At 46.7% G+C, this 25,625-nt stretch overlaps 1 protein-coding gene across 7 annotated transcripts in view; it reads left to right on the top strand.

Moving 5' to 3' along the window:
* The window catches only part of ACOXL (acyl-CoA oxidase like), a 371,290-nt gene that overhangs the window by 13,273 nt on the left and 332,392 nt on the right, over positions 1-25,625 (top strand). For all 7 annotated transcript variants that reach the window (XM_089326093.1, XM_089326094.1, XM_089326095.1 and 4 more), the window contains exon 2: positions 13,248-13,344. In XM_089326093.1, coding sequence (XP_089182219.1) covers positions 13,248-13,344 — 97 coding nt within the window. The remainder of the gene's footprint in view (positions 1-13,247; positions 13,345-25,625) is intronic.

The raw sequence follows: 25,625 nt of genomic DNA on the forward strand, positions 1-25,625 counted from the left end.
CAGCCTGCCCTCTCCCCTTGCTCTCTGTGTGTTGTGTGACCCCCGCCCCCCACTCCCACCAGTGTGATGCCACCTCACCCACGTGGCACCCGTGACCGTGCCACGCCTGTAAGCCTCTAGAGCTGTGAGCAAAACCTCTGTTCCTTCTAGAACCCTGTTCCTCAGGATTTTGTTAGAGTAATGAGAGCAGACTAAGACAGGGTGCCTGGGTGTGTGGTTCCGTGAAGTTTCATCCTAGTGCAATTCTGTGCAACCAGCACCATGGTCAGGGCACACAGTGTCACAAGGAAGCTCTCTTGTGTTTCCTAGTTCAAGGTAGGCCCTAACCTTTGGCTGATAAGCTCTCCATTATCATACTTTCGGCTATTTTGAGACTGTTGGAAATTGGAATCACATGGTGTATCACTTTTTTTGAAATAGACTTATTTTCACTCAACACAGTGTGCCCTTGAACTCTATCCAATGCTGCATGCATCATTCGTTCATTCCCTTGGTTGCTGAGCAGTATCCTGCTGTATGGATGCATTGTGATTTCTCTGTCCATTCCCCAGTCGAAGAACATTCGGATTGTTTCCTGTTTTTGGCAGTGGCAAACCTGCAGTAAACATTTGTGTGCAGTATTTTTGTAGGAAGACAAAGTGTTTCATTTCTCTTGGGTGGAGAATTAGGCGTGAGATAGCTGGAAACATGGGGTTTCACTTCCCGGGAAACTGCCAGACTCTTCCAGAGTGGCTGTAGCACTTTGCATTCCCTCCACCAGAGAGTGACATCCCGGCACGCTCCCTAACACTGGCTGTGGCTTATCTCTGCCATTGGAATAGGTGTGTGTGATCTCATCACTGCTTATGCAGAATCCTGCGGTTTGGCCCTGGCTCCAGGAACACCAGGCTTCTGGTTGCTCACAGCCTCTGCCTCCTTGAGGGAAGGTGAAGCCAACTGGTGTTTGCTTCAGTTCTTGCACGTGGCTTGTTTTGGGCTCCAGGTTTTCAAGCTTGTTCTGAGTAATGGGGCCATTTTTTTCCAAGCTAGTTCCTACACAGAACTCCGGCAGAGAAGTCAGACAATGGTGGGGCTGCCAGACAGAGCTGTGCCCTCTCTGTCCTCATCACACCTCCCCCCAAGCTGTCCCTGTGAAGTCCACCGGCTCCTACTTCTGATACTAGCATCATCAACCCTGGACCTGATGAGCCATTTAATTCTGCGCCTCTGTAAGGTCAACCAGGGACATGTTAGTATTTGCCATATCTTTATTTCTTGAGACAGAAAACAAAGTATCGTGGTGAATTGGCTAACAACATGATCTTGTATGATTTATGCCCCACTGCTATGCCATGGCTGAAGGATATGGCAGCTTCTCTGAACACAGAACTCACACAATCCACTACATACATACTTAGTGGTTTGGCGTGCTGGGGGTGCTCCTAAGACTTGGACATTTCCCCTGCGGACATTGTCTGCTCTTTGCTGGAAAAGCGTTAGAAATTTGGATATTCTGATGATGATAAAAGATGTTCAAGTTTTCAGGCAGAAGGAGAGTTTCCAAAGAGACTTCATCTAGCTTTGTTAACTGAATCTGTTCCGGTGGTGGCTCAAGTGACGAACATGCACCATCTAGTGGTTGCTGTTGAGTGTTCAGTGCAGAAACTACGTTCCCTATCTTCCCACTTTTCATGAGCTCCACAAACGACATTTACCCCAAAGACAAATGCTGCTTCTGGTGTGTCCTTCAAACTTTTTTTTTTTTTTTTTTTTTTACAGGCAGAGTGGACAGTGTGAGAGAGAAAGAGATAGAGAGAAAGGTCTTCCTTTACCGTTGGTTCACCCTCCAATGGCCACTGTGGCCAGTGTGCTGTGGCCGGCACACCGCGCTGATCCGATGGCAGGAGCCAGGTGCTTCTCCTGGTCTCCCATGGGGTGCAGGGCCCAAGCACTTGGGCCATGCTCCACTGCACTCCTGGGCCACAGCAGAGAGCTGGCCTGGAAGAGGGGCAACCGGGACAGAATCCGGCGCCCCGACCGGGACTAGAACCCGCTGTGCCAGCGCCACTAGGTGGAGGATTAGCCTAGTGAGCCGCGGCGCTGGCAACAATTTTTTTTTTTAAAAGAGATTTATTTATTTGGAGGGCAGAGTTGGGGGAGAGAGAGAGAGATGGAGAGAGAACCACCTGCTGGTTCACTCCCCAAATGGTCTCAACAGCCAGGGCTGGGGCCAGGCTAGGAGCCAGGAGCTTCATCCAGGTCTTCCATGTGGATGCAGGGGCCCAAGCACTTGGGCCAGCTTCTGTTGCTTTCCCAGGCCATTGGCAGGGAGCTGGATGGGAAGTGGAGCAGCTGGGACTTGAACCGGGATCCATATGGGATACTGGTATTACAGGCAGCCACTGTACTTGCTATGCCATAATGCTGGCCCCCAAACTATTTTTTTAAGTCACACACGTATATGTAAACTAATAGATTAACATTCTCCACCCATATTTTGGATACATACTGCAACAGTAAAAGTAATATATTCACTTGTTTTCACATTAATTCTTTTTCATCTAAAAATAAACATCTTGGAAACCACTTATTGGCATTTTAAAAAGTATAATACTGAATTTTTTAGTGTTCACAACACTGCTATTGTGAATAACTATTTCTGCTCACGTAACATCATAAACATCCCTAGGAAGGCATTTAGAAATGGGACTAGGAAGGATATAATTTTTCATGTATTTAAACATTTTTAAAAATATTTATTTTTTATTTTTTTAAAAGCTTTTATTTGAGAAATACAAATTTCATAGGTCCAGCTATAGGAATATAGTGGTTCTTCCCCCCATACCTGCCCTCCCACCTGCGAACCATCCCACTTCCTACTTCCTCGCCCATCCCATTCTTCATTAAGTTTCATTTTTAATTATCTTGATATACAGAACACCAACTCTATACTAAGTAAAGATTTCAACAGTTTGTACCCACACAGACACACAAAGTATAGAGTATTGTTTGAGTACTAGTTTTACTGTTAATTCCCATAGTGTAACTCATTGAGGACAGAGGTCCTACATAGGGAGCAAGTGTACAGTGACTCCTGTTATTGATTTAACAATTGACACTAGCCGGCGCTGCGGCTCAATAGGCTAATCCTCCGCCTAGCGGTGCCGGCACACCGGGTTCTAGTCCAGGTCGGGGTGCCGGATTCTGTCCCGGTTGCCCCTCTTCCAGGCCAGCTCTCTGCTGTGGCCCGGGAGTGCAGTGGAGGATGGCCCAAGTGCTTGGGCCCTGTACCCGCATGGGAAACCAGGAGAAGCACCTGGCTCCTGGCTTCGGATCAGTGCGGTGCGCCGGCTGCAGCGCGCCGGCCACGGCGGCCATTGGAGGGTGAACCAACGGCAAAGGAGGACCTTTCTCTCTGTCTCTCTCTCTCTCACTGTCCACTCTGTCTGTAAAGAATAACAAACAAACAAACAAAAAAAAACCAAAAAACAATTGACACTCTTATTTATGACGTCAGTGATCACTGAGGCTCTTGTCACGAGCTGCCAAGGCTATGAAAGCCTTTTGAGTCTGCAAACTCTGTCAGTATTTAGACAGGGCCATAAGCAAAGCGGAAGTTGATGGAACAAGGACATAAGCTTCAGCGATTCTTGCTCATTGCCCAAAAGATAGATAAACATTGGAATTGATTCCTTGCTCTTGAATCTCAATTAGGTTTCACACCCTATTGCCTTCATACCCCACCCTGCATTCTTTTCCAGGTTCCCAAGCCCCTGCCCAGTTCCAGGAATTCTCCTCTGCCTGCTGCCCCTGGGGATCATGGCCTTCTGCCACATGTTCCATCAATGTGTACGCAGGCAGTTGGTCACCCACCTCTAAGAATTTATTTTTTCTGAATAAATTCAGTCTAGCTGTAAATTCGTACATTGCCTCCTCTCTATTCGGTGCCCATTTTCCTAACATTTTGGTGCCCCGTGTGAGCAGGCAGTAATCTGCAACTCTTTTCCTAACAGAAGTTCTCTCCTCCCTTCAGGGAAAGGTAGCTCCTTCTTTGATGACCCCTTCTTTCCACTGGAATCTCACTCACAGAGATCCTTTATGTAGGTCATTTTTTTGCCACAGTGTCCTTTAGGGCTGATTCTGAGGCCAGAGTGCTATTTAGGGCATTTGTCATCCTATGATTCTGCTATGTGGCCTGCTTCCAATGTTGGATCATTCTCTCCTTTTTAATTCTATCTGTTGTTATTAGGAGACACTTGGTCTTATTTATGTGATAGACAGAGTTACAGGTTGAGGGGAGGGATGGAGGGAAGGAAGGAGAGAGAGAGAGAAAGAGAGAGAGAGAGAGAGAGAGAGAGAGAGATCTTCCATCTGCCAGTTCTTTCCCCAGATGGTCTTGGGGAGGGCTAGGCCAGGCTGAATCCAGGAGCTGGGAGCTTCTTCCAGGTCTCCTGTGTAGGTGCAGGAGTCTGAGCACTTGGGCTATCCTCTACTGCTTTCTCAGGTGCATTAGCAAGAAGCTGGATAGGAAGTGGAGCATCTGGGACTCAAACAGGCACCCATATGGGATGCTTGCATTGCAGATGGTAGCTTAACCTGCTATACCACAATACTGGTCCCAACATTTTTAAGGTTAATAGTAATTGTACATATTTATGGGATACAGTGTGATATTTCAGTGTATGTATACAATGTGTACTGATCAAAATAGGGTGATCAGTATTTCTCCTCCTTTGACTTCACTTGATGATTGGAGACTTGGCGCTTCTGCCTTTATATATTTGTTCACACAATATATTCTAGGTCTCTCCAATGTGCTATGTAACATGTGGAACTTATTCCTTTTCTTTTACTTTGATTTGATATCCATTATCCAGACTCCTTCTAACCCCCCATCACCCTCCCAGCCTATTTTGCTTTATGTGTTTGTGGTAGTGGTTGTTTTAGTTCCCACATGTCTATTTAGTTCCCACATATGAGGGAGAACATGTAGTATTTGTCTTTATGTTTCTGGCTTATTTCATTTAACATGATAGCCTCAAATTCCATCCATTTTGCTGCGAATGATAGGATTTCTTTCCTTTTTTTGTGGCCAAACAGCATTCCATTATGTATACCTTCTATATTTTCTTTATCCATTCATCTGAAGATGGACACTTTGGGTGGTTCCATATCTTGGCTGTTGTGAGCAGTGCTGTTATAAATATAGTGGAGCAGGTATCTGTTTGCTAACAATCAATTCATGTCTTTTGTATATTACCCAGCAATGGGATTGTTGGATCACATGGCAGTTCTATTTCTAGTTTCTTAAGAAAGCACCCAGCTAGTTTCTTAAGAAAGCTTCCCAGCTGAGCCGCTTCAGCCCGCGCCTCTTTCATCTGCGCAGCTTCCCGGCTTTGCGCGGCTTGGCTTCGCGCGCTCCGCGGTCTCCACGCCCTTCGCGTCTGCACCACGGCCTCGCGCCAGCCCCGTTCCCTATCTATTCATGCCCCGTGCTCTCTCTGCACGCGGCGGCTTCCGCGAGTAACACAGCGTAGCTTACGTGTCCGCCACTAGCATTCAATCTAAGTTCCCCGGGCTAGCCTGGCGAATTCAACCCAGCATACGTCTCCGCCCCACGATCTGGCTTCCCGTCCTTTGCTCCCCGGGCTAATCAGACGGATCCCAATCTGGCTTACGTTTCAGCTTCTGGTTTCAACTTTTCGCCCCCTATTCCCGGGCTAACTTGAGAATCCCAAAGTGGCTTTCGTTTCAGCCTCGGCCTGCCCCCCGCGGCTTCAATTTCCCTAACATTTTTCTCTACCCGGTATGTTTCCCCAAGCTTTCCTCCAACAATACTCCTCCCTCATTTCTCCTGGCCTCTCCCCACAGTCCGCATCCGAGTCTGTTTGTTCTAGCTTTCACTTTCACTTTCGACCTTAGAGATTTCTCCCAGCTTCCCCCCGTAGTCCGTATCTGAGTCTATGCCTAGGCTTTCAATAGCTTCTTCCGGCACCCTTTTCGTCCAGCTTTTCCCTAGGCTGTTTGCTAGTCTCTCTCTCCGATATTTTCCTGCTTCTTCCTGTTTCTTCCCTCCTAAGTTTCCTATCCGTCCTAGGTTTCCTATCCGAGTCACTTCTTCCCTCCTAAGTTTCATATCCGTCCTAGGTTTCCTATCCGAGTCACGGCACCATTATGTCGCTCCCCCTCCTCGTGGAGGAACGACACTAAACCCTGCCTAGGCTTCATATCCGAGTCACGGCACCATTATGTCGCTCCCCCTCTTCGTGGAGGAACGACACAGGACCCTGCGCTGTTCTTTCGTCTGCTCGGCCCTCCCCGGGTTTGCTGCTGGTTCTTCCCGGGATGGCTACTATCCCTTCCTCCTCCGTGGAAGGGCAGTTCCCCCTGGCCACATTCCCCACTTCCGCAGGGGAGCGGCACACCGCCGGCCGGCTTTCTCGGGGGCTGTACGGGTTCCCTTAGATGTTCCCCATAGATGTTCCCTGGTGCATGCCGTCTCTCTCCTCCTTTATAGTCCTCCTCCGCCAATCCCAACTCGGCTGCCCACACGCCGAGTACGCTGCTCTCCAATCAGGAGCAAGTCCTACAGTTAATTGGTTGAACTGGAGGCAGCTGTGCGGAAGCTGTTTACTTCTCTCCCAGCGCCATCTTGTGGGAGAGCAGATGCATAGAATAAGTCTTAATTCCAGTAACTCAGTCTAGTCCGAGTTGCTCCCCACACATACTGTTTTCCACAGTGGCTGTACTAATTTACATTCCCACTAACAATGTGTAAGAATTTCCCTTTCTCCACATCTTTACCAGCATTTGTTATTTTCTGTCTTTATGAAAATAACTGTTCTAATAAGTGTGAGGTGATATCTCACAAGGTTTTGATTTCCATTTCCCTGATGGGTAGTGATATTGAGTGTTTTCCCACATATTTGTTGGCCATTTGCATTTCTACTTTTTTTTCTTGCCCTTTTCTTAACTGGATTGGTTGATTATCCGTTGTTGAGTTTTTTGAGTACCTGGTATATTCTTGAAATTAATCCTTTGTTGGATAAACAGCTGGTAAACATTTTCTCCCATTCTATGGGGTGTCTCCTCACTCTGTTGTTATCTTTGCTGTGTAGAAGCTTCTGAATTTTGCTATAATCCCATTTGTCTAGTTATGCTTTGTTGCTTGTGCTTTAGGGGTCTTCTCCCCAAAAACCATTGCCTACACCAATGTCTTGAAGTTTCCCCTATGTTTTCTTCCAGCAATTTCATAGTGGTAGGTCTTACATTTTAGATCTTTGATCCACTGATTTTTGTATATGGTAAGAGGTAGGAATCTAACTTTATTCTTCTACATATGTATATCCAGTTTTGCCAGCATCATTTATTGAAAAAATAATACTTTTGCAATGTATTTTCTTGGCACCTTTATAAATAATCAGTTACCTGTGTATACACAGATTAATTTCTGGGTTCTCTAGTCTGTTCCATTGATCTATGTGTCAGTTTTTATGCCAGTACCATGCTAGTTTAATTACGACAGTTTTGTAGTATGCATTGAAATCAGGTACTATTATGCCTCTAGCTTTGTTTTTATTGCATAAGATTGCTTTAGCTATCCGGGGTCTTTAGTGTTTCCAAATGAATTTTTAGCATTATCTTTGCTATATCTACAAAGAATGTTGTTGGTGTTTTAATTGGTATCGCATTGAATCTGTAAATTTCTTTTGGTAGTATGGACATTTTGATGATATTGATTCTTCCAATCCATGAATATGGGAAATTTTCCATTTTTTAATGTCTTCTTTTATTTCTTTCTTTAGTGTTTTGTAATTTTCATCATAGAGATCTTTGACATCCTTGGTCAAATTTATTCCAAGGTATTTGATTCTTTTTGGAGCTACTGTGAATGGCACTGATCTTTGAAATTCTTTCTGAGCCATGACATTGTCTGTGTATACAAAGGCTATTGATTTTTCCGTGTTGATTTTATATCCTGCCACTTTACCAAACTCTTTTATGAGTTCCAATAGCCTCTCAGTGGAGTCTTTTGGATTCCCCCAATAAAGGATCATGTCATTTGCAAATAAAGATAGTTTGATTTCCTCCTTTCTAATTTGTATTCCTTTATTTCTTTTTCTTGCATAATGTTTCTGGCTAAAACTTCTAGGACTATATTAAATAGCAATGGTGAGAGTGAGCATCCTTGTCTGGCTCCAGATCTTAGGGGGAATGCTTCCAATTTTTCCCCATTCAATAAGATGCTGGCTGTGAGTTTGTCATAAATTGCCTTTATTGTGTTGAGGAATGTTCCTTCTGTACCCAATTTGTTTAGAGTTTTCATCATGAAACAGTACTGTATTTTATCAAACGCTTTCTCTGCATCTATTGAGATAACTATTCGGTTTTTGTTCCTCAGTTTGTTAATGTGATATATCACATTTATTGATTTCAAAACGTTGAACCATCCCTGCATACCAGGGATAAATCCCACTTGCTCCAGGTGAATAATTTTTCTGATGTTTTGTTGGATTTGTATACCACAGGACTTGATGTGTTATGCTTTCGTTTTCATTTGCTTCAAGAAATTTTGGATTTCCCTTTTAGTTTCTTCAATGATCCATTGGTCTTTCAGGAGCATGTTGCTTGGTTTCCATGCATTTGTGAATTTTCTGTTATTCTTCTTGTTGCTTTCTAGTTTTATTCCTTTGTCCTCTGAGAGGATATCTGGTTTGTTTTCAGTTTTTGAAATTTGACTGAGACTCTATTTGTGGACTAATATTTGGTCTATTCTAGAAAATGTTCCATGTGCTGATGAGAAAATTGTGTATTCTTGGGAATTTAATCCATTTGCATTCAAAGTTGATGTTGATTCATTGAAACTAACTTGTCATTTTATTGATTGCTTACTGATTGCTTTATACATTCCCTGGTCCTTTCTATCTCTCTTATTATTTATCTCTGTGTTTTTTAGCTTTCTGTTATGATAAGACTGGATTCTTTTCTTTTTCTCTCTTTTGTATATCTGCCTTGTTAGTGAATTTTATACTATCATATGGTTTCAAAATGTTCTAAATTTTTTTTTTATTTTTTAAGATGGTAAATTTTATGTTATGGATATTTCACCACAATAAAACACTTTTATTTAAAAATCAAAACATGATCAAAGCTTTACAAATCCTGAAAGACTTGATTACAAAGCATGGAATTCATCGTTGCCAAGAATTTCTTCAATCTCAAGCTGTAGCTACAGTTACCAAAAGGATAATTATACAACAGCACATTTTGTGTTTTGTTTTTCTTTTCTTTTTAAAATTTATTTATATAAAGGAACAGATTTCATGTTTTTCATATATACAGTTTTAAGAACATAATTATACTTTCCATTCTCCCTCTTTCCTACCCTCACTCCCATTTTTTGCAATGATGTACTTTCAATTTACTTTATAATCACAAGCTGAATCTTCCACTAAATAGAGAATTCAACAAGTAGTAAGTAGAAAGACCGTTCTCATGGTGATTTTTATGATCCTTTTAATTCTAATATAGGATTCCTTTCAAGATTTCTGGTAGGACTAGTCTGCTTGTGATGGATTCTCCCCATTTTTATTTGTCTAGGGAATACTTTATTTCTCCTTAACTTCTAATGGGTAATGTCACTGAATATAGTATTCTTGGCTAGAAGTTTTTTATTTCAAGAGCTTGAATTTATCATCCCTTTCTCTTCCTGGCCTGTAGAGTTTCTGCTGAGAACTCTGCTGTTAGTCTAGTGAGCTTTCTTTTACCTGTAACTTGATGTTTCTGCTCACTGTCTTTAGGATTCTCTCCTTGTCCTTAACTTTTGACAATTTTACTATAATATGTTCTAGAGAAAGTCATTTTTGGTTGAGTCTTGTTGGGGTCTTTTAAGCTTTCTGTATCTGAATGTCCATATCTTTTTCAAGTTGTTGGAAATTTCCAGTTATTATTTTGTTAAATAGGTTCTCAATGTCTTTTTTTCCCTCTCATCCTCAGGTATCCCTATAATATGAATATTTGTTTGCTTAATGATAACCCATGTCTTGTAGGCTTTCTTCATTCATTTAAACTCTTTTCTTTTTATTTTTGTCTGATGGGGTTATTTCACAAGTTTTTTCCTCAAGATCCATAATTTTTTTAAAGATTTATTTATTTATTTGAAAGTCGGAGTTACACAGAGAAAGAAGGAGAGGCAGAGAGAGATGTGTCTTCCATCTGTTGGTTCACTCCCCAATTGGCTGCAAGGGTCAGAGCTGTGCCGATTCAAAGCCAGGAGCCAGGAGCATCTTCTGGGTCTCCCATGTGGGTGCAGGGTCCCAAGAACTTGGGCCATTTTCTGCTTTCCTAGGCCATAGCAGAGAGCTGGATCTTAAGTGGAGCAGCTGGGACTCGAACCACTGCCCACATGGGATGCCGGTCCTGTAGGTGGCTTTACCCACTATGCCACAGTGTCGGCCCTCAAGATCCATAATTCTTTCTTCCACTTGGTCCATACCATTACTGAAACTCTCAATTGTATTTTTTATTTTATTGATGGAGGCTTTCAATTCCAAAATGTATGATTCATTCTTTTTAATGAATTCTCTTTGTTGAATTTCTCATTCCTATCATGCATTCCTCATTTCTTTGAATCGTCTGTCTGTATCCTCTTGCATCTCATCCAATTTCCTGAGGACCATTATTTTGAATTCCTTTTTCAGGCGTTTCATAGATCAGGACCTGTTTCTGGAGAACTGTTATGTGATTTTGGAAGCGTCATGTTTCTGTGCCTCTTCATGTTTCCTGTGTCTGTGCTTTGACATCCAGGCATTGGTGTAGCTGTTTCTTGTTCTTTATTGAGTAGCTTTTATTGGAAAAGCCCTTTTTTGTTCAGATGGGATGTGGGGTGGCAGTTGGTTCAGTGTGAACCAGCTGTGAGATGCGGAACCTCTGAGTGATTTCTACAGCTCTAACCAAGGCCAGCTGTCTATGATGGCCACAGTTGTCTAGTATGTAACACTTCATGGACATAGTCGTAGGACCTTGAAACTGATGTCGGCTTTCATATGTGTGTTCATTCGGGCCCCACAAGTTGGATGTCAGTCACACTAGTGTTTGTGAAGGCAGTAGCCACATTCATGGTGCTGTGGGACTGAGAGGTGGTTTCCCCATTGTCCTGCCAGGCAAGTCTGAGTGATGCTGGGGCTTGTGTCATAAGAGCTGTGAATCTGGGATGTGTGATGTGGATGGGACCTTCTCTGGATGGGGCCTTCCCCAGGTCCTGCTAGGTGGGTATGGGTGACGCTGCAGCTTATAGCACCAAATCCCTTGTCCCAGAACTAGGACATGTGACGGGAACCCTGCCCATGTCCCATGGGGGTGAGTAAAGCTATGTCAAGGTGCAATGTCAGGTGAGGGTCTGGAGCAGTGTAAGGTCTTGCCAGGTTCTTCAGGGCGGGTTACAGTGACCTGGAGGGAGGCAGTTCTAACAGTCACAGTCATGGAGCTACAGAGCAGGAAGATACCTTGCCCCCTCCCACAGGAAAAGAATAGGTTACGCTGGGGATTGTCTACTGCCAGCCATGGGCCTGCAGCAGAGGGGTGAAGATAAAGCCTTGCCCAGGTCCCACAGGGCAAATGCAGATGCTCTTGAGACTTACAAAGTCGACAGTCGCAGTCTCGGAGCTGCAGGAGGCAGTGGAGAGCTTATCCAGGCCTCCCATTTCAAACACGGGATCTTCTGGTGATTGTGCACTGGCAGGCATGGACCTGGAGCAGTGACATGCAGACAGGATCCCCCACAGGTCCCAGGGGAGAACTCGGGTGACCGTGGAATGTAGCTCCAATATTCCCAGTCACAGAGCTGTGGGACTTGAGGGCATACCCGTGTCTCACAGGTTGACCACAGATTTTGCTGGTCATTGTGCACTCGCCAGTGTAAGCCTGCATCAGTGGGAGGCAGACATAGCAGGAAGCATAGATTTGAAATTAAAACATCTGGGGGCTGGCGCTGTGGCTCACTTGGTTACTGCGCCGCTGGCATCCCACATGGGCGCAGGGTTCTAGTCCCGGTTGCTCCTCTTCCAGTGCAGCTCTCTGCTGTGGCCAGGAAGGCAGTGGAGGATGGCCCAAGTGCTTAGGCCCTGCACCCACGTGGGAGACCAGGAGGAAGCGCCTGGCTCCTGGCTCCTGCTTCGGATCGGGGTAGCTCTGTCCGTTGCGGCCATTTAGGGGGTGAACCAACAGAAGGAAGACCTTTCTGTCTGCCTCTCTCTCACTGTCTAACTCTGTCAAATTAAAAAAAAAAATCTAACATGGGGGCTGATGCTATGGTGCAGTGAGTTAAGCTGGTGTTTGGGACACCCACATTCCACATTGGAGGGCCTGATTCTAGTTGCAGCAGATAGAAGCCCCCCCCCTTCCCGTCTCCTCCTCTCTTTTTGTCACCTTGTCTTTCAAATAAAATAAGTAAATTCTTTTAAAAATGTTTAGCATGTTTCTGTCGAGAAATATATTTAATGTCAGACATTTTGGTATTAATAATTGAGAACTGTTTGGTATTAACCCAATTTCCATGAGTTCTGTTTATTTTACAGTTTTAATGATTTCCTCTTTAAACAGTATGTGTGTTCTGTTCTTGTCTACTGGTTCTTGTCTACTCATGTGTTGTGTCTTTTTTCCCCAGCATTGATTGAAATAAAATAACCATTAGGGCTTGAAAGTGATGAGATGTTTGGTATCAATATGAGAAAGAAGTTTAACGATGTAAGAATAAATGTGTATTTGGGATTGATTTTAAAATGGATGAATAACAGCCATTTTATAGTGCTGTTTGTGGAATGGAAATGCAAAGAAAATGCCTAATAATTTATGTTTCAAAATCTCACCTGTAGTACATTTCATGACAGTTCTGTAGAGTGTGCTGCTAGTCCTTGCAGTTTGAGGTTCCTTTTGATCCACACTTTTCTTTTTGATTATAGAATTTATAATTTTATAAATATATAGTATATGGTATACTATATAGTATATAAATACTATATAAAGGACTCTATAGCTTATATTACTACATATTTATGTGACGATGTTTGTATGATAAATTTCTGGAAGGGGAATTGCTGAGCCAAAAAATAAGTGGGTTCATTTTGATTTTGATATATATTGTCCTATCGACATACACAGAGGTACCAATTTATACCCTGCCACAAGCTGGTGTGTGAAGGTATCTGTGAGGCCTGGCATCCTGAAGAGCTACACAATGCCTTGACACCTGTGTTTCGTCTGTTCTACAGGTATGACTTAAGTCTGGATGAGATGAGAGCACTGACAGTTCAGAGGGCGAAGTTTACCATGGGCTTACCTCTGCTAAAACGTGCAATTCAGGATCAGGTAAGCAAGCATCCTTATCTTGGGGTGTGTGTGTGTGTGTGTGTGTGTGTGAGAGAGAGAGAGAGAGAGAGAGAGAAATCTTCCATTTGCTGGTTTACTCCTCAAATGCCGACACCACCAGTGCCAGGCCCTGGGGAGCTGCATGTGGGTTCTCATGTGGATGGCAGAGACCCAAGCACTTGAGCTATCATCTGCTGCCTCACAGGATGCGTTAGCAGGAGGCTGGGTGTGGAGTGGAACAGCAGGGGCTTGAACTGGCGCTAAGATATGGAATGTGGGCTAGCGGCTTGGCTCACTGCACCGCCATATTCACCACACCTTTGATGCATTTTAGACTTGTCCAAAGGTTATGAGTCTTGCTTGTCCAAAAATTGCCATTCTGAACTCAGTGACATTATTTTAGTCAACTTGGCGTTGTGAGAAAGAAAGAAATAGCACGTCACTGGCAAGTTCTTTTGTGATTGTGGGGAGCAACTCGGACTAGACTAAGTTACTGGAATTAAGACTTATTCTATGCATCTGCTCTCCCACAATATGGCGCTGGGAGAGGAGTAAACAACTTCTACGCAGCTGCCTCCAGTTCGACCAGTAACCTGCAGGAGCTGATCCTGCTCCTGATTGGAGGAGAGCAGCGTACTCGGCGTGTGGGTAGCAGAGTTGGGATTGGTGGAAGAGGACTATAAAGGAGGAGAGAGACAACATGCACCAGGAACATCTATCTGAAGGAACACCTGAGGAACACCTGTGCAGCCCCCGAGAGAGCCGGCCGGCGGTGTGCCGCTCCCCCGCGGAAGTGGGGAATGTGGCAGGGGGAACCGCCCTTCCACGGAGGTGGAGGGACGGCAGCCAACCCGGGAAGAATTAGCAGCAAACCCGGGAAGGGCCGAGCAGACGAAAGAACAGCGCAGGGTCCTGTGTCGTTCCTCCACGAAGACGGGGAGCGACAGTGATGCTAGTATTGGGAGCTGTATTTCTTTGTCGGGTTTAAATCATCTCTGTTTCATTCAGCTTCATGACTTCCTTATCCCTGGCACAACACTTCCTGGTGAGACCCTGGGGGTCCAGGACTAGAGTGAGGTGCAGCTAGCTTTGTGGATGGCTGAGGAACTGAACCTATCCCTGGTCTTTCCTGCCCAGAGTGGTCTGTGCAGGGAGAGGCTGAGGACCAAGGGTAGGGTCCTCCCCATTCAGGAGAAATGCAGAGGCACTTTCTTTGTAGTGTATTCAGAGCTGGTGAGGGGCCTGCTGTCCATCCTTCAAATGGACCTCAGGGTTGGCTGTCCTGGGGAGACAAGGACCACACCCAGCACTTTCTCCGGATGGTGGCCCTTCAGTGCCACCCTTAGACGGACAGCTGAGGAAGGATGCTCATTTGGAAAAGGAAAGCCCCCCCCCCCCCCCCCCCCCGATAGAGGGAAGCATGCTCACAAAGCCTAAGCAGTTAGGCTAGGATTTTCAAGCTAATAAATTGGCTGCTGATGGAACATCATTTAGATGTTGACTGTCACCATAAAGAGAAAAGAAATCCCACCAACCTTTGTTGCTTCCAGTTACTTTCTCTGTTGGAACCAGAGCTGTCTTGCAGCCAGAGTAGGGCTGGCAGGAAGGGGAGCTCTTGGTCTGTGGCTGGCCTTCTGCCCCATTAATCAGCCCGGCACGTCCACGGCTCAGCCTAGGATCAGTACTGCAGACCTGGATGTGAGAGCTGATCCCTTAATGTGACTGGCTAATTGCTACCTGACCTGCAGGATCTGGAGGATTAGCCTTTGTGTGGAGTCCTGGATCCAATTATCTTCCTGCTTTCACAGCTCCTTGAGTGGTCTCAGGCAGCCTGAACAGCTTTTTGTCCTGGCTGATTAGATATAATTTCTCCAAGAGGCGCAGGGCTGCCCTCGACGATCCTTCCAGTTCATTTTGGTTAGTTACCTCGGCCTGCTTGGCACATCTCTGTGTGTGAATTTGCAAAAGCCAGTGAACCCAGAGGGCAGTCAGCCAGTCACCAGCCCAGCAGGCTTGTCTTGCAGGATGGGTGTCAGGAGACTCGGCAGCACATCTGTGTTTGGAGGTTCTCAGATTCCACACTGTAGACAGCTGGGGGAACCGTCCACGTCCAGTAATTCTAGAAGAAGCGTTACATGATTCATCCTGCCTCTTAATGAGAATATTGAGTCCTGGCTGTGCTGCCTGCCCGGAGAGTGTGCCAGGCCCTTCCCTTTTCCTCTGGCCCCTGTTAATGTTGCTCTTTGCTGTGGTGGAGGATCTGATGAGCTCGGAGGCAGGACACGGCCTGTGACACGTAATGATGATGTCCCCAAGCACAAATGAGGAGAAAGCCTCATTCGTTTCAGGTCTCCAGGGACAGTCACAGGCCAAAAAAAGGTCATTATGGTTTTCCCTTCTGTCATCTGGGATACATTTGACGTGTTCCAAAAAAATTTTAAATGGAAAAGCAGTATCTGACTACCAGTGCATGTGCACACACACACACACACACATACACCTGTTGTGAACACTGTCAGTGTGCCCTGTGCCCCCTCCTCCTGCACCTGTTTCTAGTGACATCATCTTTACAAATCTCAGCCAAGAGCTCTCTTGTTCCCTGAAAAGTCTATGATTGAATCCTGCGTTGGGGAAGTCACTGGCTCCTGTGGTTTCCAGATGCAGGACAAAGGTGCAGGCTGGTCATCTGCCCTGCGGCAGCCCTGGGGCAGGAGCCATAACTCCTCCTGGGATGTCTTGTCCAGTGTGGGGGGCAACTCCCCTGGAGAAGCTCATCCCTGAAGCTGAAAGGGGCTGCTGACCCATACAACTCATCACCATAACAAGCAGTAGCAGCTTATACTTAGCAAGTCTGAGTTCATACTTTGTACCCATCACAGCAAGGTCTTCCATCCACTGGTTCTCTCCCCAAATGGCTGCAACGGCCAGAGCTGGGCTGATCTGAAGCCAGGAGCCAAGGGCTTATTCTGAGTCTCACACGTGGGTACAGAGACTCAAGGACTTCTTCTACCGCTTTCCCAGGCCATAGCAGAGAGCTGCATTGGAAGTGGAGCAGCTGGGACTCGAACCAGAGCCCATATGGGATGCCGGCACTGCAGGTGGCGACTTTACTCACTATGCCACAGTGCCGGCCCCCATAGCAACTTTAATATGGATGATCTCAAGGAATATTCACACCACCTCTCATTGTGTTCCCATTGTATAGATAAGTCAACTGAATGGGTGCAATGGCCTGAGGTTGGTTACACAACAGGTGAGTTGTATGTAACTAAAGGAGCGCAGGTCCAGGTGGATTGCCTCCTGAGCCCACTGCAGCCCAGTGGTCCTCACCGCTGGCTGCACTTTAGAATTCTCACTTTTGACTACTAATCTGGTGAACCTACGTTAACAACAGCACTTTGGAATCCTCATTTTTTTTTTTAAAGACTTACTTATTTATTTGAGAGGCAGTTACAGAGAGAGGTTTTCCATCCACTAGTTCACTCCCCAAATGGCTGCAATGGCTGGAGCTGGGCTGATCTGAAGCCAGGAGCCAGGAGCTCCTTCCAGGTCTCCCACATGGGTACAGGGGCCCAAGTACTTGAGCCATCTTTTGTTGCTTTCCCAGGTGCATTAGCAGGGAGCTGGAATGGAAGTGGAGCAGCTGGGGTATGAACTGGGGCCCATATGGGATGCTGGTGCTGCCGGTGGAGGCTTAGCCTACTATGCCACAGCGCCAGCCCCAGAAATCTCAACTTTTAAGGGAAAAGGGATTCGGGCACTAGAATGTTTGAGAACTGTTGAGCTGAGTCATCTGTGGTTTTCCGGAAGCCCAATCTCAGCAGTTAAGGGGAAAAGTGGAAAGGACTGGAGGCTCTCTATTTGTATTTATTATAATTACCTATTAGTAGTAAAAATTTTAAAAATGCATTTTAGAGTCAGAGAGAGAGAGAGATTGGTTGAGATCCCATTCACTGGTTTATCTCCCAAGTGCCTAGGAGCCAGAAACTCAATCCAGGTTTCTTACATCAATGGCAGGAATCCAATCTCTTCAGCCATCAACTGCCGCCTCCCAGGGTGCACACTGGCAGGAAGCTGGAATTGGAAGAGAAGCTGGGACTTGAACACAGGCACTCTGATATGGGATGTGGGTTTTTTAATCACTGCTCCAAACACCCTAGTCCCCAGCTCCCCATTATTTTGATCAGGATTTTAGGAAGTCGCTGCATGAGGGTGTTTTTGTATTTAGAGACCTATCAGGTGGATGATCAGATGTCAGATGGAATAAAGTTCCAGGTCGGGCACCACTGAAAACAACTGAGAGCGGGGAAAATGCTTGCTTTCCTAAGCAGCTGCTGAGAATAGCAGCCTTTCATAGGAAGCATTCGCATTTAATCATGGGTATGTTGCTGCAAGGGAGCTGAGCAGGGCGCATGCCCAGGGCTGGTGCTGTCTGCTTGCTACGGGCCCTCCCGCCAGCCCACCCTGCCCTGCCCTGCTCTGTGCCCACAAGCACCAGTGCTGGCCCTGATCAACCCTGTAGTCGGGACCGTTCTGCCCCCAACCCTTGCCAGGACTGGCTCCTGATCCGCTTCCTTGGAGCTCTTGGCTCTGTTGTCCTGGCCTTGGCTCTACCCTTGGCCCTCTGGCTTCTGTTTGTCCTGGAACTCAAGCGTTTCCTCGTGGGTTGTGACAGGCTGCCCTGGCTCCCTCGGTCCCATGTGCTGTCTTTGGCAGGAGTCTCCGTCCCAGCTCCGTGGACTTGGACACTGGCCACTTGGCCAACACTCTGGCCAGGCCAGCCCTGACTCCGTGGGATAACCGAGAAGGATTTGAGCAGAGATGACAGGATGGAGCGGCCTGTTTACAGCAGTCCCTCTGTGTAGATTGGCATGCAGACCGAGCTTTCATTTGCAGTGGCCACAGGGGTTCCTGAGAGGGCGTGCGGGGAGTCAGTGGGGACCCATCCAGCGCCTGCAGTGCAGTCGGGGTCGTGGTGCTCTTTATGTGTCGATGCTGCAAGCGTTCTGCTTACTGAAGACGTTTCCTTTTAAGGCTTACTTAGTACTCTTGTAGTGAAATATTATGTAAAAACTAATTATTACTGGTGACCATTTCCCAAGTCCCTTCTGTGTGCCTGGTGAGGGGATTCATTCATTTTACAATTATCTATTGACCACCAACTGTGAGTCTGGCACTGTCCAAGGAACGGTGGACAAAGCAGGTAAAAACAATACTTGTTTTTATGGAGCTTACATTTTAATCTGGGAAGAGGCAGATGATAAGCCCATAAACAACTGGATTTATGGTTGTCAGATGGTGATAGGCGCTGAATAAAAAAATCAAGTATGGGAAATCGGAAAGAAAAAGTGAAACTGTCTCTGCTGGCAGATTACAGGATGGCTTATGTAGAAAACCCTCAAGATGGGGCTGGTGTTGTGGCACAGTGGGTAAAGCTGCCACTTGTGAGGCTGGCTTCCCACATGGGCACCAGCTTACGTCCCGGCTGCTCTACTTCCGATCCAGCTCCCGGCTAATGTGCCTGGGAAAGCGGCAGAAGATGGGCCAAGTCCTTGGGCCCCTGCACCCACATGGGAGGCCTGGAAGAAGCTCCTGGCTCCTGGGTTTGGGATTGGCCCAGCTCTGGACATTATGATGACCATTTGGGGATTAAACTGGTGGATGGAAGACCTCTCTCTCTCTCTGTCTCTGTATCTCTCTCTGTAACTCTGCCTTTCAAATAAATAAATAAATAAATCTCTTAAGAGTGAATTTTATGCTGTGTATGTATTAATAAATTTAAAAGCACCAATGTAAAGGTTCTAGGGAGAGTTGGAGGGATACCTGGGGGGTCTCCTGAGAAGGTGACATTGGAGTAGGTGCCCAAGGCTATGGGTGAGTGAGCCAGGTGGAGGGCAGGGGAACAGCATTTGGTCAGAGGGAACTGCAGCAGCAGTTAGGGTCGGCTGGGCTGCGGAGTGTACTGAGGGGGGTGTGCCGGGCTTGAAGGAGCAGCCGGGGTGATGCGGCAGAGGCAGAGTGAGTGGGGAGGAGACAGCAGTGATGGGCTATGGAGGTGTGGGCTACAGGACCATGAGAGACTTCAGAGTGAGTAAAACGGAAGGTTTGGGGAGACTGCGGGGGTGAGGCACGAGCTGACATTTGACCAGGGTCCCCTTGGCCGCTGTGCTTGAGTCTATGAGGACTGGAAGCAGAGGGGTGAGCGGAGGGGGCTTCGCAGTCACTAGGAGATAGGCGGTGCTGGCTGGGCCCAAGTGGCTGCAGTCAAGGTGTTGAGAAGTGACTGAATTAGGTTCTGCAGAAGGGAAAACAGCGGGATTAGCTGGTGGATGAGAGGACAGAGAGAGAGGAAGAGATGAAGAGACTCTTCCGTGCTGTTGGGGCTGAGCAAGTAGAAAGATGGGGTGGCCATCCACTAGGGTGGGGAGATTTGCAGGAGTTAGTCTTTAATGGGACCAGTAGTTTGTGATGTTTAGGGGAACGGTGTGGGGAAGTTGTCAGCATAGAGATGCATTTATTTATTTATTTATTTATTTTATTAAATTTGGAGAGGTAGAAATATATCTATGTACATAGAAATACAGATAGAAATACATATATATATATTTTTAGAGAGAGAGAAAGAGAGAGAGTGAGAGAGAGGCATGCCCCAGTTAACTCTCTACATGCCTTCAACAGCTCTGGATCGTGGGGCCTGAAACCAGGAGCCAAGAACTCATTCTGGGTCTCCCACATGGGTAGCAGGAGCCAATCATTTGAGTGATGACCACTTCCTCTCAGGATCTACGTTAACAGGAAGCTGGAGTCAGGAGCTGGAATTGGGAGCTGGAGCTGGGAGTTGAACCTAGGGACTGTGATGTGAATGCAGGCATTGTGACTGCTGGGCCAAACACCCTCCCATAGAGATGACTTTAGAGCTAGGAGGCTGGGGGCATCTTCAAGGCAAGAGTATCAACAGGGAAGCAGAGGGCCCAGGACTGGGCTTGGTGGGATGATGGAAAGAACCAGCGAGGTAGGACACAGGTAGGAGAGGTCGGCCAAGCATCTTGCACACATTTTCCATTGCATCCTCAGGGTAAATCCACAAGGTAAATGTGACTCCTGTTATATCGTCAGAGGATCTGTGTATCAGGAGAAAAGGTCAGTTGTTTAAAATTCAATGGTGAGGGGCTGGCGCTGTAGCATAGTGGGTAAAGCTGCTGCCTGCAGTGCCGGCATCCTATATGGGTGCCGGTTTGAGTCCCGGCTGCTCCACTTCCGATCCAGCTCTCTGCTATGGCCTGGGAAAGCAGTAGAAGATGGCCCAAGTGTTTGGGCCCCTGCACCCGCATGGGAGACCTGGAAGAAGCTCCTGGCTTTGAATCGGCGAAGCTCCGGTTGTTGCGGCTGACTGGGGAGTGAACCAGCGGATGGAAGACCTCTCTCTCTCTCTGCCTCTCCTTCTCTATGTAACTCTTTCAAATAAATAAATACATCTTTAAGAAAAATAAAATTCAATGGTGAAAAGAGCAGAGGCAGGACTCAAACTAGTTATACTCAATTCTCGAGCCTGTGTGCAGTCTTTGTGTTGTGATGGGGGAGGTCAGAGGCCTAGGGGAACTGAATCTCATAACTCAAGATGAATAAGACTGTCCCTGTCTTCCAAGTGTCCCCCCTCCCAGAGATCAGTAACAAGGAAGTGTGTGTGGGGAGCGACTCGGACTATACTGTTACTGGAATTAAGACTTATTCTATACATCTGCTCTCCCACAATATGGCGCTGGGAGAGGAGCAAACAACTTCTACCCAGCTGCCTCTCACCAACTTGACAAGCTGCAGGACCTGCTCCTGATTGGAGGAGAGCACTCGGCATGTGGGTAGCAGAGTTGGGATTGGTGGAAGAGGACTATAAAGGAGGAGAGAGACAACATGCACCAGGAACATCTAAGGGGAACATCTATCTGAAGGAACACCTGTGCAGCCCCCGAGAGAGCCGGCCGGCGGTGTGCCGCTCCCCCGCGGAAGTGGGGAAAGTGGCCAGGGGGAACCGCCCTTCCACGGAGGTGGAAGGGTCGGTAGCCAACCCGGGAAGAACCAGCAGCAAACCCGGGGAGGGCCGAGCAGACGAAAGAACAGCGCAGGGTCCTGTGTCGTTCCTCCACGAAGAGGGGGAGCGACAGTGTGCAGCAAAGGCAGCCCCCTTGGGCAAGCTGGGGTTAATGCTGCAGAGAATTCAACAGTGACCTTGTGTGTGTACACAGAGAGTGACTGCCCCAAAGGTAGCATGAGCGAGAGGCCCTACTGATTTCCAGGGATGTTGGAGTGGAATGGAGCATTGTGGCTCCCTGCCACAGAGCAGAGTTAGGCTGAAGCCTGGGAGGTGAGCTCAACCATCAGAAGGTTCCACCAGGCCCATGGAGCAGCAGGGAGTGTCATGCAGGTGAATAGGGTAGGGGTAGGATCCATGCTGCCCAGTAGCTGCCGAATCCAGCTGGGACTGGGACTTCTGGGCCACACTGGGCTCACAGTCCTCTGGTTCCTGGCCAGCGTGGTTCCCGTCTGTTTTCCAAGTCTGTTTGTCTACCTCCTATAGGTGCATCTGAGACTTGGAGGAGTCAGTTACAGATGGAGATTGAAGATTCACAAATTCTCACTAGAAAGATGGTGAAAAATTCCTTATTATCGAAGTAACATCTGTTCATTACAGGCTAATTAAAAATACAGTTAGACACACACACACAATACTACAATCTTATCACCCAAAGATAACTGATAACATATATGCCAATCTGGTCTTTTAAAATGTAGGATACATACATTTGTGTGTGTTTTCAAAAACCCAGATGGCCTGGTTATGGTGCAATTTTGTCACTGTATGCAGTGGTGATGGGTTCTGATTTTGCAGTTACATAAACCGGGGTTTGTATTTTTTTTTAACTTTTATTTAATAAATATAAATTTCCAAAGTATAGCTTTGGATTACAGTGGCTTTCCTCCTACCCCCCGGGTTTGTATTTGGCTCCTTCACTCTGTGGTGTTGGCAGACTTTCTTGCTTCTTGGAGCCTCAGTTTCCTCCTCTGTACATTGGGGATGAGACTAGTACTCACCTTAAAGGATTGCTGGGAGGCTCAACTGGCCCAAGACGTGTGAGTGGCTCAGTGCGTGCTGGGCGCATGGCAGGTGTCAAGTGAACGCCCAGTGGTCCTGTTGTCTTTCAGCAGCTGGCTGCTCTTTTCTCACAGTGTGAAATAACCGGAATTTATTCATGGAAAAAGCCTGTAAGCGCCCATTCCACTAAAATGAGTGTGAAATGCTGTGCTTCCCACAAACAGAAAAGGCAGCTCAAAAAGGCACTGAGCTGGCAATGTTGATCAGACACATTCACTGTCACATGCTGTCCCTGATGACCAACTTGGTGACCGTTCTAATGGGAGAGATTTCCAAGGCAGCATGGAGTATCGGAGGAAATATGTGCTGCACAGAGGTGAATTAAACTTGAGGCAAGAATTTGGAAAATCCTACACTGTCAGAAAACTGCAGTAAGGATGTCATGAGAAGAGAGAAATACCCCTAGACAGAGCCACGGGAATGCCATCTTCCATCATTCCTGACCTTGGCTTTCCTGGACTCATCAGAGGTCCCTGGGGGGGGGGGGGCGGGGACAGAAGCACACGGCTGCAGCCTTTTGTACACACTGCTCTCAGTGCTCTCTGAAGACACCCTACTGTGTGGCCCCAGGAACCAGCAAGCAGCAAGAAGGGCCGGATGTGAAAGCTATGTTGAGAGGTCTAGATTCTTTTCCCCCCACTAGTAACTGGTATCATTGGAGGTTTCACCATGGGGGAGAAGGGTCGGCCAGAGGCATGACATGCTTATTTATTTATTTATTTTTGGACAGGCAGAGTTAAGACAGTGAGAGAGAGAGACAGAGAGAAAGGTCTTCCTTCCTTTGGTTCACCCCTCAAATGGCCGCCACGGCCGGCGCACTGCGCTGATCCAAAGCCAGGAGCCAGGAGCTTCTCCTGGCCTTCCATGTGGGTGCAGGGCCCAAGGACTTGGGCTATCCTCCACTGCACTCCTGGGCCACAGCAGAGAGCTGGACTGGAAGAGGGGCAACCGGGACAGAATCCAGCACTCCAACCGGGACTAGAACCCGGGGTGCCGGCGCCGCTAGGCGGAGGATTAGCCTAGTGAGCCGTGGCGCCGGCCAACATGCTTATTTTTTAAATGTTATAATGACAATCAAAATCCAAAAGTTGATTCAAACATACATGGAAATACGGATCTCGAACAGTTAGAGCAATTCTGGAAAAGGATATACGTGGAGGACTCTCACCACGTGATTTCAAGACTTATGGAGCTACTCAAGATCATGCGGTATTGTCATAAGACAAACAGACCAATGGATCAAAATGACGAGTCTCAGAAGAAACTCACATACACACAGTCAATTGATGCTTTGATAAAGCTGCCAAAGGAATTCAGTGGTGAAAATGTCTTTTTAGTAAAACATTTTGAGCACCAACATGACATCACAAGTGGAAAATTCCTCTCTCGACCTCATGTGTGAAACCTCATGTTTAGACTTGGGCCCATCCCTAAGACATCTCATTATATATATGTAAATATTCCAAAATCAAAAAAACCTAAAGGTTGAAACACTTCTGGTTGCAAGCATTTTGGATAAGTGATACTCAACCTGTATATATGTATTTTTTAGACTCCCTTTACTTATAAAACAAAAAATTAAATTTTCAACAGAATTTATAACAGAATATTATATCGCATAGGTCTGCTACATCAAGTGCTCTACAAAGAGAAGGAAATGTTTTAGGAAAAACTATCTTCTGACTGAGATTGAATTCATTAAGTAGAAATGAAAATAGTATATATGATAATTTAGGGGCCGGCGCCGCGGCTCACTAGGCTAATCCTCCGCCTAGCGGCGCCGGCAAACCGGGTTCTAGTCCCGGTTGGGGCGCCGGATTCTGTCCCGGTTGCCCCTCTTCCAGGCCAACTCTCTGCTGTGGCCAGGGAGTGCAGTGGAGGATGGCCCAGGTGCTTGGGCCCTGCACCCCATGGGAGACCAGGAGAAGCACCTGGCTCCTGGCTCCTGCCATCGGATCAGCGCGGTGCGCCGGCCGCAGCGCGCCGGCCGCGGCGGCCATTGGAGGGTGAACCAACGGCAAAGGAAGACCTTTCTCTCTGTCTCTCTCTTTCTCACTGTCCACTCTGCCTGTCAAAAAAAAAATAGTATATATGATAATTTAGTATAATATATAAATTTGAGGGGCTGGCATTGCAAGTAAAACCACTGTCAAGGGCCGGCTCTGTGGTGCAGTGGGTTAAAGTCCCAGTCTGCAGTGCTAGCATCCCATATGGGCGCTGGTTCAAGTCCTGGCTGCTCCATTTCTGATCCAGCTCTCTGTTATGGCCTGGGAAAGCTGTAGAAGATGGCCCAAGTGCTTGGGCCCCTGCACCTGTGTGGGAGACCTAGAGGAAGCTCGTGGCTCCTTACTTCAGATAGGCCCAGCTCCGGCCTTTGTGGCCATCTGGGGAGTAGACCAGTGGATGGAAGACCTCTCTCTCTCTCTGCCTCTCTGTAACTTTGCCTTCCAAATAAATAAATAAATCTTAAAAAAAAAAAACACTGCCTGTGATGCTGGCATTCCATATGGGTGCTGGTTCATATCCTAGCTGCTCCATTTATGAAACAGCTCCTTGCTAATGGCTTGGGAAAAGCAGCAGAGAATGTCCCAAGTGATTGGCCCCCTGCCACCCTATGGGAGACCTGGAGGAAGATCCTAGTTCCTGACTTCAGCCTGGCCCAGCGCTGGTCACTGTGGCCATCTAGAGAGTAAACCAGCCGATAGAAGATCTCTCCCTCTCTCATTGTAACTCTGCCTTTCAAATAGAATAAAAATATATTAAATAAAAGATGTAAGTTTGATATATTATCCATGCACTTACAGAATCACTGTCATTTAAAATTTTTACACAGTTGCATGCCAATGTGGATATTGAATTTGGTTTGAGCATATCAAGTGCAACTGAGTGCAGCTATTGAAAAAGTGGAAATACTGCAGAAACATATACAGAAATCACTGTTGCTTGATTACTATCAGTTTGGGCAGTTCAGTTAGTTTCCAGTTCACCGACAGGAGAAACTGAACAATAATAGGCGTTCTTTAATTCAGAGCAATTAGCCCAATGGAAATGAAAGAAGGGAGAATGTATGTGTGGAGAAGATGTTAAAATGCATGCAGGCTGGTCCGTGAAGAGTCAGGACTTTCTCCAGCCT

The sequence above is a fragment of the Oryctolagus cuniculus genome, chromosome 2 (assembly GCF_051225735.1).
Source record: "Oryctolagus cuniculus isolate XC-2025 breed Fujian yellow rabbit chromosome 2, ASM5122573v1, whole genome shotgun sequence".
NCBI classification, from domain to species: Eukaryota; Metazoa; Chordata; class Mammalia; order Lagomorpha; family Leporidae; genus Oryctolagus; species Oryctolagus cuniculus.